At 45.7% G+C, this 14143-nt stretch overlaps 1 protein-coding gene across 3 annotated transcripts in view; it reads left to right on the top strand.

The window, feature by feature from the left end:
* The window catches only part of SLC6A12 (solute carrier family 6 member 12), a 51118-nt gene that overhangs the window by 23574 nt on the left and 13401 nt on the right, over positions 1-14143 (top strand). For all 3 annotated transcript variants that reach the window (XM_064421215.1, XM_064421214.1, XM_064421213.1), the window contains exons 7-12: positions 2666-2800; positions 4275-4378; positions 5839-5963; positions 6186-6298; positions 6989-7126; positions 8414-8516. In XM_064421215.1, the coding sequence (XP_064277285.1) occupies positions 2666-2800; positions 4275-4378; positions 5839-5963; positions 6186-6298; positions 6989-7126; positions 8414-8516 (718 nt within the window). The remainder of the gene's footprint in view (positions 1-2665; positions 2801-4274; positions 4379-5838; positions 5964-6185; positions 6299-6988; positions 7127-8413; positions 8517-14143) is intronic.

Here is a 14143-nt window from a genome sequence, read left to right as displayed (position 1 = left end):
TTAGTAGGTCCATCAGGGAGGGGAGAATGGGGAAAGAATTCGGAACTGAGAGGAGTTTTGAGGCACATTTTCACTTGCAAATACCCATAGTGGCTGATGGATTCTCCCCAAGTGCCCTTGGGAATCATCCACTCACCAATGTGTTGTCCTGCTGTGGCTTGAGGGTGTTTTCAACAAGATCCTCTGCAGTGGCAGCCTTCCCATCTCTGGCAATTATTAAACACTTGAGCAAAGCAGGCAAGCTGCTGCCTGTAACCAGTTCAGAGAATAGATAATGAATCTCTCCTGCTTCTTTATCCCGCATAGCATTTGGGGTGGGAGAAGTGTCCTTGTTCTCTCTTTTGTGCTCTTTCTAAATCTGCAGGTTCTTCACTTTCTGCATTTTGCTAATGGGGTTGGAGCCAGTGCTTCCTCCTGATGTTTATCCTATAGAGCAGATGGACTAGTTTTCCTTTTGGAGTGAACGAGTGGTTGATGCCTTGGGCTGGGTATTAGGGACACTGCCATGGCCTTGATTTGCTCAGGACCTCTTTCTTTCCTGGAGCTGCCATGAGATGGGTGGATCATCATCAATGATGATTAATGATTAATGATTAGCCTTGTGGGTGTTCAGGGAATGTCCCAATAGCAAAGGGAGGGAACCAACTTCTGCAACAGATTTCTTCCTTCAAATCACTGTCTACTCTTCATGAGTGTTCCCTTTCATATTTGACACCTGTATTTCAGTGTTAAATCCTATCTGCTAGCTTAAAACTGCACTGGACACCCATTGCAACAGAATGAGATAACAGCTTGCTCCCCTGACTAGATCTTTCCCAGGTTTTGCTGATGACTGGTTCTTGCTGGTGCAGACTTGCTGTCCACCATTTCTGAAGGAAGGAGATCCAGATTCCACCTTTATGGGGAAGAGGGGATGGATAATAAATGATGGCATTTTAAACCTTGAATGTCTAATGCCCCCTAATTTGAATACCACAGTGCCATCTTCACAAGAAATTGGGTCTGAGAGGCTGTGTGATCTGCACAGAAGAATAATTAAGTCACCTGAGGTTCTCTTTAGCTTTCAGCCTTCTCCACTGAGTTTCTCCTTTGCATAGTTCTCCTCATGCTTCCCCAGTGTACATAACTTACCTGCACAAGGAGAAAGCTAAAGTATTTCAGTCAGGCTGGTTTAGCTGACTTGGTTTGGCAAAACCAGACCAGAAAGTGAGAGAAAACAGTGACTACATAGAGTAAATGGAATGGTCTTCCTGAGACTGCAGAAGATTTTCCATCTCAATTTTTAGGCTACAAGGCTATTAGCTATTTACCAGCCAGGTGTTATGGACATGGTGCAACAATGAGAGGGGTTTTCTGTTCCCAAATATACTACAAGTCAAACAAGCCAGTTGTCTTCTCTGCAGGCTGTAATTTTGAGTATTACAGGGGCACTGCCAAAAATTTCAGCTGCTTCCCTCTTTTTCTTTGCTGACAATATACTAAGACAAGCATTAGAAAAGACCCAAGGATTCTGAGTAGGTGCATAACTTTGTACAACAGCTCCAGATTAAACAGAAGGTTGTGTTTGCCTGAGAGGCTGCTCTAATCACATAACCCTGCCAGATCCTTATGTTTCTGCTTCTGTGATTTAAGGAATCCAAATTTAAAGAAACCATAGTGACCCAAGGACAATAATTTCAAATAATTCCATAAAGACTCATTTTCTTTTAAAAGCCTTCCCCCCCCACCCCATGTTTCTCTTCCTTATGCATAAATGTTCCTTAAAACTGATTTCTGAAGGTAGATTTTAATACTTTTGCCCAAAGGAGTGTCATTCTCATTCAATCAGGGAACAGCAAAAGTACCATGTACTGTGACTTATTTGACCAATTATCACTAAGCACAAAAAAATGTCATTTCAGGCCCATCACTATGAATCCTTGGAGTAAACAAGCCTCCACATTACTTGGATGAATTTTAGTGATGAATAAATGTTAGGAAGTTGCAACTCGCTTGCAAATATTTTGCAACTAGAAAAAAAGAATATGTTATATCAGAGAAATGGTTTCGAGATTATTAATTCTACTGTAATGATTATTTATATCATACACAAAAAAAGAAGAAAAAGTAGGTATTACAAAAATAATGGTCTATATTTTCTTTAAAGGCTTTGAATTGCTCCCATTTTTTACCTGTGAGCTCAAAGATACTGAAGGGATGAGTGACGCATGAGCCCTTCTGGAAATGAGATGCCTCATAGATGGCTCAAATTGGACAGCAAAAGTTGGTATTTAATTTGGAAAGCTCTTGCTGTGCATAGGACCATTTTAATAACTCATTAAAACTCAGTGATGGGAAGAGGTCTGGGTTTCTTCTGCAGCTCTTGAAAGATGAAGGGAACAGCTGCACAGCAGGGAAATTACACTGACTGGAAAGAGAAAACAAAGCACAGCAACCAGTGGCAGAGTCTTGGATGAAGAACAAAATGCAGATTAACTAAATGACCATTGAGATGTGACCTTGATTACTTTCTTTCCCACCCCTCTTCTATGTTAGCAGCAGCAGCTACAGCCAACAGCAGAGTCAGGGAGGTTTGTGGGGTGGGGGCCTGCAGATGAGGTGAAGAGATGCCTGCCCCCCTCCCTCCCTGCTGACCCTCTCTCCTGTTGTTTCCCTGCCCCTGCAGGTCGTTTACTTCACTGCCACCTTCCCATATATGATGCTCCTCATCCTGCTGGTTCGAGGGGTCATGCTGCCAGGGGCTGCTGAGGGCATCATTTTCTACTTGAAGCCAGACATCTCCAGGCTGGCAGACCCACAGGTGAGGGGTGGTGTCAGGCAAATGCTGGCCACCAGAATGTTCTCAGTGCCCTGGCCTCTGCAGCTGAGCATCTAGCTGTCATCTAGGAAAGGAGGTCAGGCAACCAGGATCCTTAAAACTTATGAGAGGGGTCTAGTTCCCTTACACAGCACATCCTTTTTGCTCGTGGTCTGCAGCATGGGCATATTAAGTAATTTCCACTCATGGGCTCAGCAAAACCAAAAGAGTATATTAAATATTTAGCATGTAGCAGAGAGTTTTTCTGGCTGTTAAATGCAGATAATTAAGGGAGGGGTTATATAACCTATCACTTTTATTTTTTTTTCTGGCCTGGTTAGCACTTTGGCTGCATCAGGACCCTCCCAGGACATGAGGGGTCCTTGTGCCTGCAGAAGAGACTAAGGGCATGCATGCAACATGAGCTGTGACCAGCTGGGTTCCCTTCACTTGTCCTGGGGGCTGGTCCCACCTGCCTAGGGCAGGGGCTGGCCAAAGGGTCAATCACTGCCACCAGTCACTGGAGCTCATGGAACCCCTCAGTGAGATCCTGCTACTGAGTTGAGGCAGAAGGTAGAGCTTTAGTTCATGTGGGATGTGTGTCCATGCCTGAAGGGCTCCTGTGTACTTGCTTATCTCTGAGAAATCAGGATGAACTTAGACAGCAGTGCCTGGGATGGGATTCTTTGAAGGCTACCGAATTCCAGCTGCCTGGATGTTTGCATCTGGGAGCTGCATACAGGAAAAAGAGAATGACTGGGGACCCTGGAGACCATCAGAAAGGTGGGCTGTTTTCCTGCCTGCATAAAACTCCCAGCTCAGGGCTTTTCCTGGGACTGTGTGAGAGCAGAGTTGCAGCTCAGCCCACAGTTCAGCTCTCCATGGAGGAGAGGGATGGAGCAGTGGTGAGAAACCCCACTCAGCTTTTCCCATGGAATGCTACAGCAAAGGGGAACCTGGGTGTGTGACACCCCACTGGCCTGCAATCTCTCATCTCAGCAATTTTCTGCCCTTCACTGTGCACTGTGGCCTCAGAGAGGTGGAAAACTAGATCTGGGAGCAGGGAAGGGAGTACACAGATTGTTGATCACACTGTCATTTGGGGTGACTCACCGGTGGCTCTGCAAGGAGATTAATCATCTGGGCCATGTAGGGACCACAGACATCTGTAGTGAGAGCTTCAGGAGGAGCCATGCTATGAGGGATACCATCTCTACTCTGAATGCAAAGGTGTGGGGTGGAGAAATGGTGTCACCTTAAATGGAATGTGAAAATATGGTCTCCTCTAGAGCTTTTTCCTAAGGGGTTTCCAGTTCTATAGCTCAGTTTTTCTAGATAGTATCTCAGATTCTCCATTCATTGTAGATCCCCTTTCTGTCTCACAGGGTTTGTTCTCCATGACTGAGGAGTTGACAGGGCACAGCCATTTGTTTATTTTGTTGCCACATCTGGAGATAACTGACCTTCTCTCTTCCAGGTCTGGATGGATGCAGGCACTCAAATCCTCTTCTCTTATGCCATCTGCGAGGGGTGCCTGACAGCTCTGGGCAGCTACAACAAATACACCAATAACTGTTACAGGTAGGAAGAGCCTGCACTCCTCATTTCCTTCTGGACATTTTCTCAGATAGCACACAGCTGCATCAGAGGCAGGCTCTGTCCCTGGGGGAGACCTTGGGTCATGCTGCTGTGACTAACAAGCTGCTCAGAGTGCAGAAGCTGCAGAGGATTCAGCACAGGGATGGAGAATGGCTGAGGGAAGAGTCCAGAAAATGGCTTTAATAGTGCTCTCCTGCACGAGTCAGTGTGGAAATGAGAGACTGGAGGAGGGGGAGGAATGAAATTGGAGAGTGTCTCCAGCCACTGTGTAGACAGCACACTCTATTTTGACAGAGTGAGTGGGTAGGGGTGACATGGCCACCTCTGCCATCACTTGCTAGGCAGGGGAGGTGGTACAAAGATGATGGGGGCCTCCTGTCTCTAGTGCTTTACTGTCAGAGTAATGTACTGCCAGTGGCCTTTTGATCCTATCAAGGAAATTAATCAAGTCTGTCTGGCCTTCTCCTTGCCCTTGGATTACAGATCCATTTTATCCATGGTCTGACATGAAGCTCAGTGGGGCCATCAGGACCATTTTTGACACCCTCTACAAAACCCTGAGAAACAGGGACTTTGCTGTGCTTTCACATATTGCTCCAGCACAGACTGTAAAATGGAATTGTGCCTGGGAGACAGCAATCATCACTCCTGTTCTCTGATAGGTGCTGCCATGGCTTTTGGTTGGGCAGTTAATACTTTTCCTGGCTCTCCCAAAATATTTCAGTCAGCAGTGAAATGGTGTGCTGGCACCTTCCTCTAATTCCTAAGGTGCCTTGTGCAGGCAGCTTACCTCTGGGTGTCCCAAATGTGTCCACAGTGCCTGCCCCGTGGCAGCTGATGCTGTGGGTCAGCTCTGGCAGCTGCCCAGGCAGGATCCAGAGGTGTGGGGCTCCCAGCCCAGCCAGCTCAGAGTGGTGCCCAATCTTCACAAGGACCAAGAGCACAGAAGATTCAGGACAAGTAGCATAGCACAACCCAACCTCCATCTGATCATAGCTAATAAAGACAGTGTAGACACTGCCCTTGTCAGTGAGGATTTTTATTGTCCTATTACCCTCATTTTACTAGACCTGCTGAACCTGTATGTCTTCATGCTTTCAGATACTCCTCTTTCTTGATTGTTTCCTTTTGCAACCTCTTTCCTCTTCTAATTTTCTGTTTTCCTCATTTTCTCCGTTGTTTTTCTTATTCTCTAGACTCTTGTAATTTTTTTTATTATGTGCTGTGTGGTTGTGCCCCATTGCCCCACTGTGCCATGTGTAGTCCTATAACTCTTGAACTTTTGGCTCTGTTCTGAGCATCTTATTTCTGAAGGGGTTCAAGAACAGCATTCTGTTTCTTGGTAGTGCTGTCCAGCTAGGGAAGCTGAGCACAGACATGATCCTAACTGAATCCATTTTGCAGCAGGAAACCCCCATTTCTCTCTGGTCTCCTTCCTGCAGGGACTGCATCATGCTCTGCTCCCTGAACAGTGCCACCAGCTTTGTTGCTGGCTTTGCCATTTTCTCTGTGCTGGGCTTCATGGCTCGAGAGCAGGGCGTGCCTATTTCAGAAGTGGCTGAATCAGGTAAGTTTTTCTGGGAGACTTCAGAGCCAAGGGAAAACAAACAGCCTGAAGGGGAGGGCACTCTTCCAAGGTGAAACCCAGGATGTTCTCTACATCCTCTATTGCTATGGGTGTCTGCAGTGGTCTGCAGAACCAGTACTCCTCAACACAGCTTTCAGCCGTGGGTGGTCAAGGAGCTGTGGCAACAGGAGCACACATGGTCATCCTGTGGTCTGTTGGCAGGTCCTGGCCTGGCTTTCATAGCATATCCAACAGCAGTAACAATGATGCCTGTGTCTCAGCTCTGGTCCTGCCTCTTCTTCCTCATGCTGATCTTCTTGGGACTGGACAGCCAGGTACAACAACCCCCCATCCTCATCTAACATGCCTGTCCCTAGCCTGAGCATTCCCCATGGTCAGTGGAAAGGATAAGGTGGGTCTGTGCTTTGCTGGTACCTTAAATAGGTTCTCTACATTGCATGCAGTACTTTCACACTGTGGGAGCTCAGAGCCAGGCCCAATGGCAGGCCAGGGCTATATGGGCTGGCATCTCTGCTGGCATCCTCTCCCTGTGTGTTTGTGAGGATGCCCCAGCTACATCCCTTCAAAACTGCAGAGTGAGGCAGAGCACAGAGCAGGACAGTCTGGGATGGAGAATTGGGCTGTTTTCTCCCAGCTGCATCCCACCAAAGCAATCCCTGTCTCCTCTTCTCAATGGTGTGCCCATGTCTTACATCCCATATCCCTGTAATACCAGGAACAAACCCTGCAGAGTGCAGTGTGAAACTCTGCTGCTGGCACGAGGGGAGCAGAGGGTGTCCTGCATGTCCACCAGGCAGGTTTTGCTCAGGCTCTGCTCTGTTATACCCCAGCCCTTGTGCCCAGATAATCAGGCCTTTTTCCTCTGGGTGGAAGCAAGAAGGATTAAAAGAAAAAAATGAAAAAAAGAAGAATTTGGTGGGTGGGAGGACAAAAAGGACAGCGAGGGGAAGTGCGTGCTTGGGGAAGGAGAGAGGCTGATTTCTCTGACCTGTTTTCTTCTGCAGTTTGTCTGTGTGGAAAGCATGGTGACAGCTATTATTGACATGTTCCCAGGAGTGTTTCGGAAGAAAGGGCGTCGGGAGCTGCTGATCCTGGCCATTGCAGTCATAGGCTACTTGCTGGGCTTATTGCTGGTCACTGAGGTGAGCAAGGAGTACAGGAGCAAGGAGCAAGGGTTGTACAGCTGAGCACCAACCCCCCTGCTACACAGTTCTGGAGGTCTGGGCAGAGACAGCAAGCTTATCTTCAATGCTGTTAATCGTCTTTAATTTCCAATCCATTAGCTGGTGTCTCTCACAGCCAGTGCTGCTTTGACCCTGTGTGACACTGGTGCACTCACTGTGTCACTGAGCCTTCCAGAGATCCTGGTCCCACAGCCCAGAGAAGCTGCCTGACACAAGGCTTTGTGCAAATACCAGACCTGGGAGCTAAAACAAGCCGAGCTGTTTGAAAACAAGCTCTTCTGAGGGCAGTGATCATTTGCTGGCTGCTTTCCACACAAAGCAGAGCAGCAGGAGAGGAGCCTGGGGGTAATGGCTGTGCCATAACCCTGCTGGAGCCTGTGAGAAGCCTGTGGTCCCTGGACCAGCAGGAGCAGAGCTGTGCAGGCATGATGCCATGCACATGGTGTTTGCACTGCTCTGCAGCTAACAGCTGCACCTCTTCCTGCATGGTGCTGTGCTCTGTGTGTACCACAAGCTTGGGTGGGGGCTTAGCTCTCCTGAGCTCTGAAGTGACAGCTAATTCCTGTTAAACCTCTGAGGCACAGGTGAACGATCCTCCAGCAGGATCCTGGGATCTGCTGAAGGCAACACCTACCTGTCAGCTTGAGTGGCACTGTGTCTAGAGCTCTTCAGCATTATTTGAAAGGATCTGCTTGATGTGGAGAGGCTCTGTCTTGGAGAAATCACATGAAAATCAACCACAGGCCTGTACAGGTAGCTGATGACAACTCTGCTGGGCTGAGCTCAAAGTCAGAAGCAGCAGGAAAGCCACATGCCTCTGCCATGGCAGAGCTTGGAACTTGTGCTGTATGTAAGGTTGGATGAAGGTAAACCAAGGTGTCTTGAATGTCCTTGCTCAAGATCAAAATTTTTTGGGTGCAAAGTTCTGCACTGCTACTTGGTATTTCAAAAATGATTCTGGGAACTTCCTAACTGTTTTAAAACAGCCAAGAAAAACAGCTCCTGCTCTTATGCACGTAGAAGCCAGCCTAGCCCAGCAGTATCAAAAAATGGGCATGAAAAACTCTCCTGCCACCAGGCTTGACTGTGTTTTTGGAACAGATTGAGAGCAGCCCCAAGAGAAGGCTCTTCTTCCACCTGCTCTAGGTTGAGTGTTTCTGCTGCTGTTCTTTTGCTTGCCCCACTAATTTTCCCCTGACATGGAAAAGTCTTGCAATGGCTCTGTTTTCTCTACCTCTTCAACAGGGTGGCATGTACATCTTCCAGCTCTTTGACTACTATGCTGCCAGTGGCACATGCCTGCTCTTCCTGGCTATTTTTGAAGTCATCTGCATAGGATGGGTGTATGGTAAGTGGAGGACAAAAACCTGTCTTGTTCTTTATCAAGGCAAGAATGGGGGGTTGAGAAGTGAGAGTCTATAGAAAAGATCCTCAGGAGGCAAAGAAGTGCTGTAATTATGTTCTTTCTTGTCTAGTTTTCACTGTGTTTCCTTGCAACATTTCTTAATTGCTCCACATTTAGTCTAAGAATGTTTGTTCCTTCTCTGTAGGTGCCTCATATTGAACTACCTTGCTGTTTTTCCCATCTGCCCTTTGAATTAGAAAATCAGCTATAGAGGAGTGACTGCTGTTCTTTAGTGTCTGTCCCTGTCTGTTTACCATTGTGCATTTAGTTTAGTCCTGCCAGTTAATTTAACACAAAATTCTGGGATATAAACTTGCTATGTGTTATTTCTGCGATGATTCCTGCTTTCTATTTATCCAGGCTGTGATGGCTCAGAAAATAACTAGGAGGGATTTCTTTGGCTCTCAGTGAAGTCTGTAACTAAACTATTCAGGAGCAGGATAAAACTGAGCTTCATAACGTATCAGGAGGAAAACAACTGCATGTTAGTGTGTGCAGTGAGAAAAGTCTTCTGATATCCTATGGGAGATCTCTTCCTGACCACAAAGGCTTTGGTTCTCCTCCCTGAAGCTTGTGTCAAGGCTGATGGTTTTTGGGCAAAGTGTCTTGTGTGTGATGCAGAGCAGCTTCTCCCTCTCTTTGCCTCATGGAACTACATAAGCCTCCTACCTGTAAGGATTGTGCACAGCTGTAGCAGATGACAGCTTAGACCAGACCTCAACACCCCACAGTCACATATCTGCTGGTCCCAACTACTTCAAGCAGCACTGCCATCATAGCCTCAGGGAAAGATTGCAAACATAGCATCATGCTGGGTCTCAGTGGTCACGAGTGGATGCTCATGAAGGAATACAATAGAAGAAAAATTAGGAGTGATACTTTCTGTGAATGTTCTTCCAGGTTTTCATGATTTATAATAGAATCATAGAATTGGTTGGTTTGGAAGAAACCTTTAAAGGTCATCTAGTCCATCCTCTTGGCCACTTTCCACTTGACCAGGTTGCTCAAAGCCCTGTCCAACCTGGCCTTGAACATTTGCAGTGGTAGTGTATTCACAGCCTCTCTGGGCAACCAGTTCCACTGTCTCAGGATCTTCAGAGTCAAAAATTTCTGCCTTGTATCCACTCTAAACCTCTCTTCTTTCAATTTAAAACTGCTAGCCACTGTCATGTCACTACAAGCCCCCTTTATATATTAAAAGGCTGCAACAAGGTCTTCTTGAAGCATTCTTTTTTCCAGGCTGGACAGCCCAAACTCTCTCAGTCTGTCTTCACAGAACAGGTGCTGCAGTCCTCTTTTAGTTTTCATGGTCCTCCTCTGGACCCGCAGCTACATGACTTTCTTCTTCTGAGGTTCCTAGAACCAGAACTCCTGGGCTTGTTGCCCAGGACTTTCCACTGCCAGAAGTGAAATCTATTTATTTATGTTCTGTTATTTTTTTTCCAGTTGACTTGGCTAACCATTTGTCATCCACAAAATACTGCAGGCAGGAGTTCCATGGCTTTCTCAGGTGTGAGGAGTCAGTCTCTTTTCCTTGTTCTGATTCTATCACCTGCCAGTTCCATTTGGTGCCACCTTTGCCTTATGTGCAGTCAGTCCCTGTGTGCTCCTTTTGGTGCTTATGGTTTTATAGAGGTTGCATTGACTGTAGTGCAGTTGTTGATGAAGAACTTACTAGTTTCTCCAAATGCTTTATGTATAGCAGGAACCAATTGCTATTTTGGCTGAACTCCTCTCTTACTGAAAGCATAACCAGTCCAGATGCTTGGTCTTGGGCTCCAGAGAATGCAAGAGAAGCAGATGTGTAAGAAAGATTTATTTTAGAAAGATGTCCTTCAAGGGAAGCTCACCTGTCAGCTTGCAGTAACACACCCTGGCCAGATTTTAATTTTGAGTCACCTTCTGCCCAGTTCTTTTGGGATTTAAAGGGATGTGGAGATCCCTATCCATCTGTGACAGGATGGGGATCACCATTCTAGGTTAATTCATTAAACTGAATTATGCTTTGATGTTTAATGCCATTTTTACAGTCACACAGGCTACATGCCTTTTCTGATGACCCATGGAGAGCAGCAATGGTAGGCTATGAGTAACAGGAGAGGTGATGCTGCCCCAGCAGCCTCAAAGGGAGATGGAGTAGTTGGGGACAGAGAAATGGCCCTTTTCCTCAACACCATGGGTTCATTTGTGCCACTTCATACAGTATGATTTTACCCTCTTGATGTTCTGCTTTGCATCCTTTGGGATGATTCTGGTCCAAAATGTAGTGAGAGGGCCAAGATGAGGTGTTACAGTGGGGAAAAAAGTGACTAGTGCTAATTAAAGAGCTTTTTTCCCCAGCCTTGCAATTGGCAGAGCTGAGCCTCTTGCTTACACTGTGAAGAATTACAACATTTCTGCTAACACAAATATGTGTTCTGAGTTTCCCCTCTCCCAGCACATACTCCAACCACCCACCACTTGGCAGCTTCCCCTGCTGCCAGGCAGCTGCTCTCCCAGAGACCTGAGGATTTCCTCCACACTTCTCTCTGCCTGTGGAAGGATTGGACAGCTTTGAACTTGAGGATCGTGTTCCCTAAAGGAGGGTGCTGGAGGGATTCCGGTGTCCCCATGCCTCTTCTCTGCTCTCCTTCCACTTTGGGACAGGCAGCCCTTCTGTAAGCAGGCATGGGGTTAGAATACTGAGATTCACAATATGGTGCCACAGAAATGTGCTGCAGAGCATGTTTTCCAGGCAGTCACAGCATGCACATTATGATTAGCTGTTCCAAGAGAAAGCAAGGGCCTCCATCACTACGGGAGAGCCAGGGCTGAAATCATTAGGACTCTACACAGCTAAAGCAAACTGATGCCAGAGGGTACCTGTGGGTGGCCCTGGGGTAAACCCGTGTTGTGCGGTGATAAATCTTTCTCTGGTTCTGTTGCTCACATGCAGAGTGACTACCAGCATGGCATGGCAGCCTCCTCCTGCCTGGATCCTGCCTGTTGGGCTTGCTCTGTGTGTGCTCAATGCTCAGATGGACTGGCTATGAGCAACCTCATGTGCTTCTTTATGGGCCTTAAAGGGCCTGCTGTGTGTTTCTGGTACCCAGAGGATGTGCAGTTGTGGTGCCAGGATGTGCAGTTGTGGTGACACCACAGCTCCATTGCTGGCTCTTTGCACAGGCTTGGTGCAGGTGTTGATGCTGCAGGTTTGAGACAGAGGGAGCAGATACGAGCTTGGTACTGTGGTGTGAGCCACGGTCATCACCTATTGCAATGTTGTGGATGGAATTTGATATAGATGAATACAAATAAATGTAACTTGGGAAAAAAAGACAGGGAGAGGTTTTTTTAAAATAGATTCCAAACTAGCAGAACTGTGAAACTCACTGTTTTTGGAATATGGTAAAAATAGAATTAAATCTTCGTCCCTTTTAATTTGGGTCTCATTTGCTGTTTTTATAAGCTGCGTAAAATGAGAAGAGCTCTGTAAGGACAAGAGATAAGGATGTAAGCAAATCTCTATTTAGGTTAGTGTGAAATTTATTCCTGTGAATTTACATGGCTAAGTGATTTGTCAGAGGAGCACACAACCACTTTGAAGGTATTTGGGATTGATCAGCACAAGGGAAGTGGTACCAGCATTCATGGTTTACTGTCCAGTGACTGCATCCCGTTCTTTCTTGTCTTGGAATATTGGAGGTAAAAGCAAACATCTTCGTTCACTCCAACAAAAATCTCTTTGGAGAAGTTTTTATGGTTTTCTCTGCAGAAGCTTTATCTAATCCTTCTGATGTGCTGGGAAGGAAGGGCACATTGCTCCAGTACGTGTCCTCCAGCTTCTAATTTGCTCACAAAGTCAGTGTTGAGTAGTTGAACTGATGATTTCTTAAGCTTGATTACTTTTTCATCTGCCTGTGAAATGTAGAATACGTAAAACTTCCTGTTCATATGCTCTCTGAGGATGTTCATGTCAGTCCCCGTTGTGTATCATCACATCACCCACTGGCTGCCACAGTGGCCATGGAAATTTAGGACCTGGTGGTTGCTCTACAGAGAAAAGGGACAAGGACAGGTGGAGGAACATTGTAGTTAACAACATAAGTTGTGGGGCTTTTTCTTGTTGGATGATGGATGGATGGATGTGTGTGTGTTCTTCTTTTTGTTTGACATTTTTGTATTTCTTTAATTGATATGTCTCTTTGACTAGATCCTAGATCCAAACTGGCAGAGAAACTTGATCTGCCATGAAGTTGTATTATGAATTAATCTGTCGTATATCTGACATGACAGTGCATTTCTGTGGAAGATACTGTGCTATGCTCAGACTCTAATCTGCATTTCACATGATCTATAGCTTCCTTTTCTTTTTTTCACCCTGTGGAAGATTTTGGCTTTTTGGAAAAATTAATTTTATATACCAACTCCTTTCATCCCTTATATATTTTCAGAAATGCTATCTGAATCCTCATGATAGTTATATCTTGTAAGTTCTCTGGTATAGGCTGGACTCCCACACAATATATGTGCATGTCCCTTGATATACCCCAGCTTGTTGTCTTTGCTTGAGGCTACTTGTTAACTTGCCAACTGAACACCAAGAGGTGTTCAAAACACTATTATCCTCCCCCTCCCCCCAAATACTTCAAAAAGCTGGGTTTAAAAGAGATTTTCTGCAAGCATTAGTCATGGGATATAGAAAATAATACACAGAATTGCAAAACAAAAAAAAAAAAAGAAAGAGCATACATAATGTGCTTTTGTAGAACTACTATATTTAAGGGAAACATAATATGAGAATTTAATCCTGAGACATAAAAACCACAAACCAAAATAAAACTCACCAAACCCCAAGCACTCAGATGTGTGGCCAGTTCTCTGGACACATATTTTACCTAGTCCAGCAATCTGGTGTTGAGATATAAAGAAGCAAATTCTGATCACATTTGCAACTGGGAACTGGGGCCCGACCGTGAGATCACAGATTGATGAACATCCCCAAAAGCAGAATCCTTTAAGCACCAAGACAGAGCTTTAATAAAGCAAATACAATATTATTTCATCCCAGAGGTGCTTAACTGATAACTCTTTTTCTGGACAGACTAGCTCACTTTTATTTGGTCTACTATTGTTGTCTTATTTTGCCTGAGGCAGTCTGGTATATCTGGTCACTTTTGGTTAGAAAGGCGCTAGGGCACGTTATAAATGACTTTTTGATTTTTCTTCATTTTACCTCTCTTTCTGGCCAATATTAAGCTCCCAATACTTGAAGACATCCCAGAGTTTATTGCAAGGTCTGCTGAAGTCCATCTGCATTTTGTTGTCTCCTCTATGCCATTGAATAAGTTTGCTCTTTGTACTTTGGGTTGGGTAGAGTCAGTGGTTACAGGCTGGCTGGTGGCAGGACTTTTAGGTGCTTTTCTGAAGTGTATCCCATTCCAGGGCACCATGAGATTTAAGTGGGTGAACAAAACAATCTACTAAGTGAAGCTAATGAAGAGAAGGAAGAGATCAGATCCCACCAGACACCTCTCATTAGACAGTACAGCAGCACTTGCAGATGGAAGGTTTGGTTTTCAGAAGAGTTT

The sequence above is a fragment of the Passer domesticus genome, chromosome 5 (genome assembly GCF_036417665.1).
Source record: "Passer domesticus isolate bPasDom1 chromosome 5, bPasDom1.hap1, whole genome shotgun sequence".
Classification (NCBI taxonomy): Eukaryota; Metazoa; Chordata; class Aves; order Passeriformes; family Passeridae; genus Passer; species Passer domesticus.
This window is presented reverse-complemented; position numbering and strand designations above follow the sequence as displayed.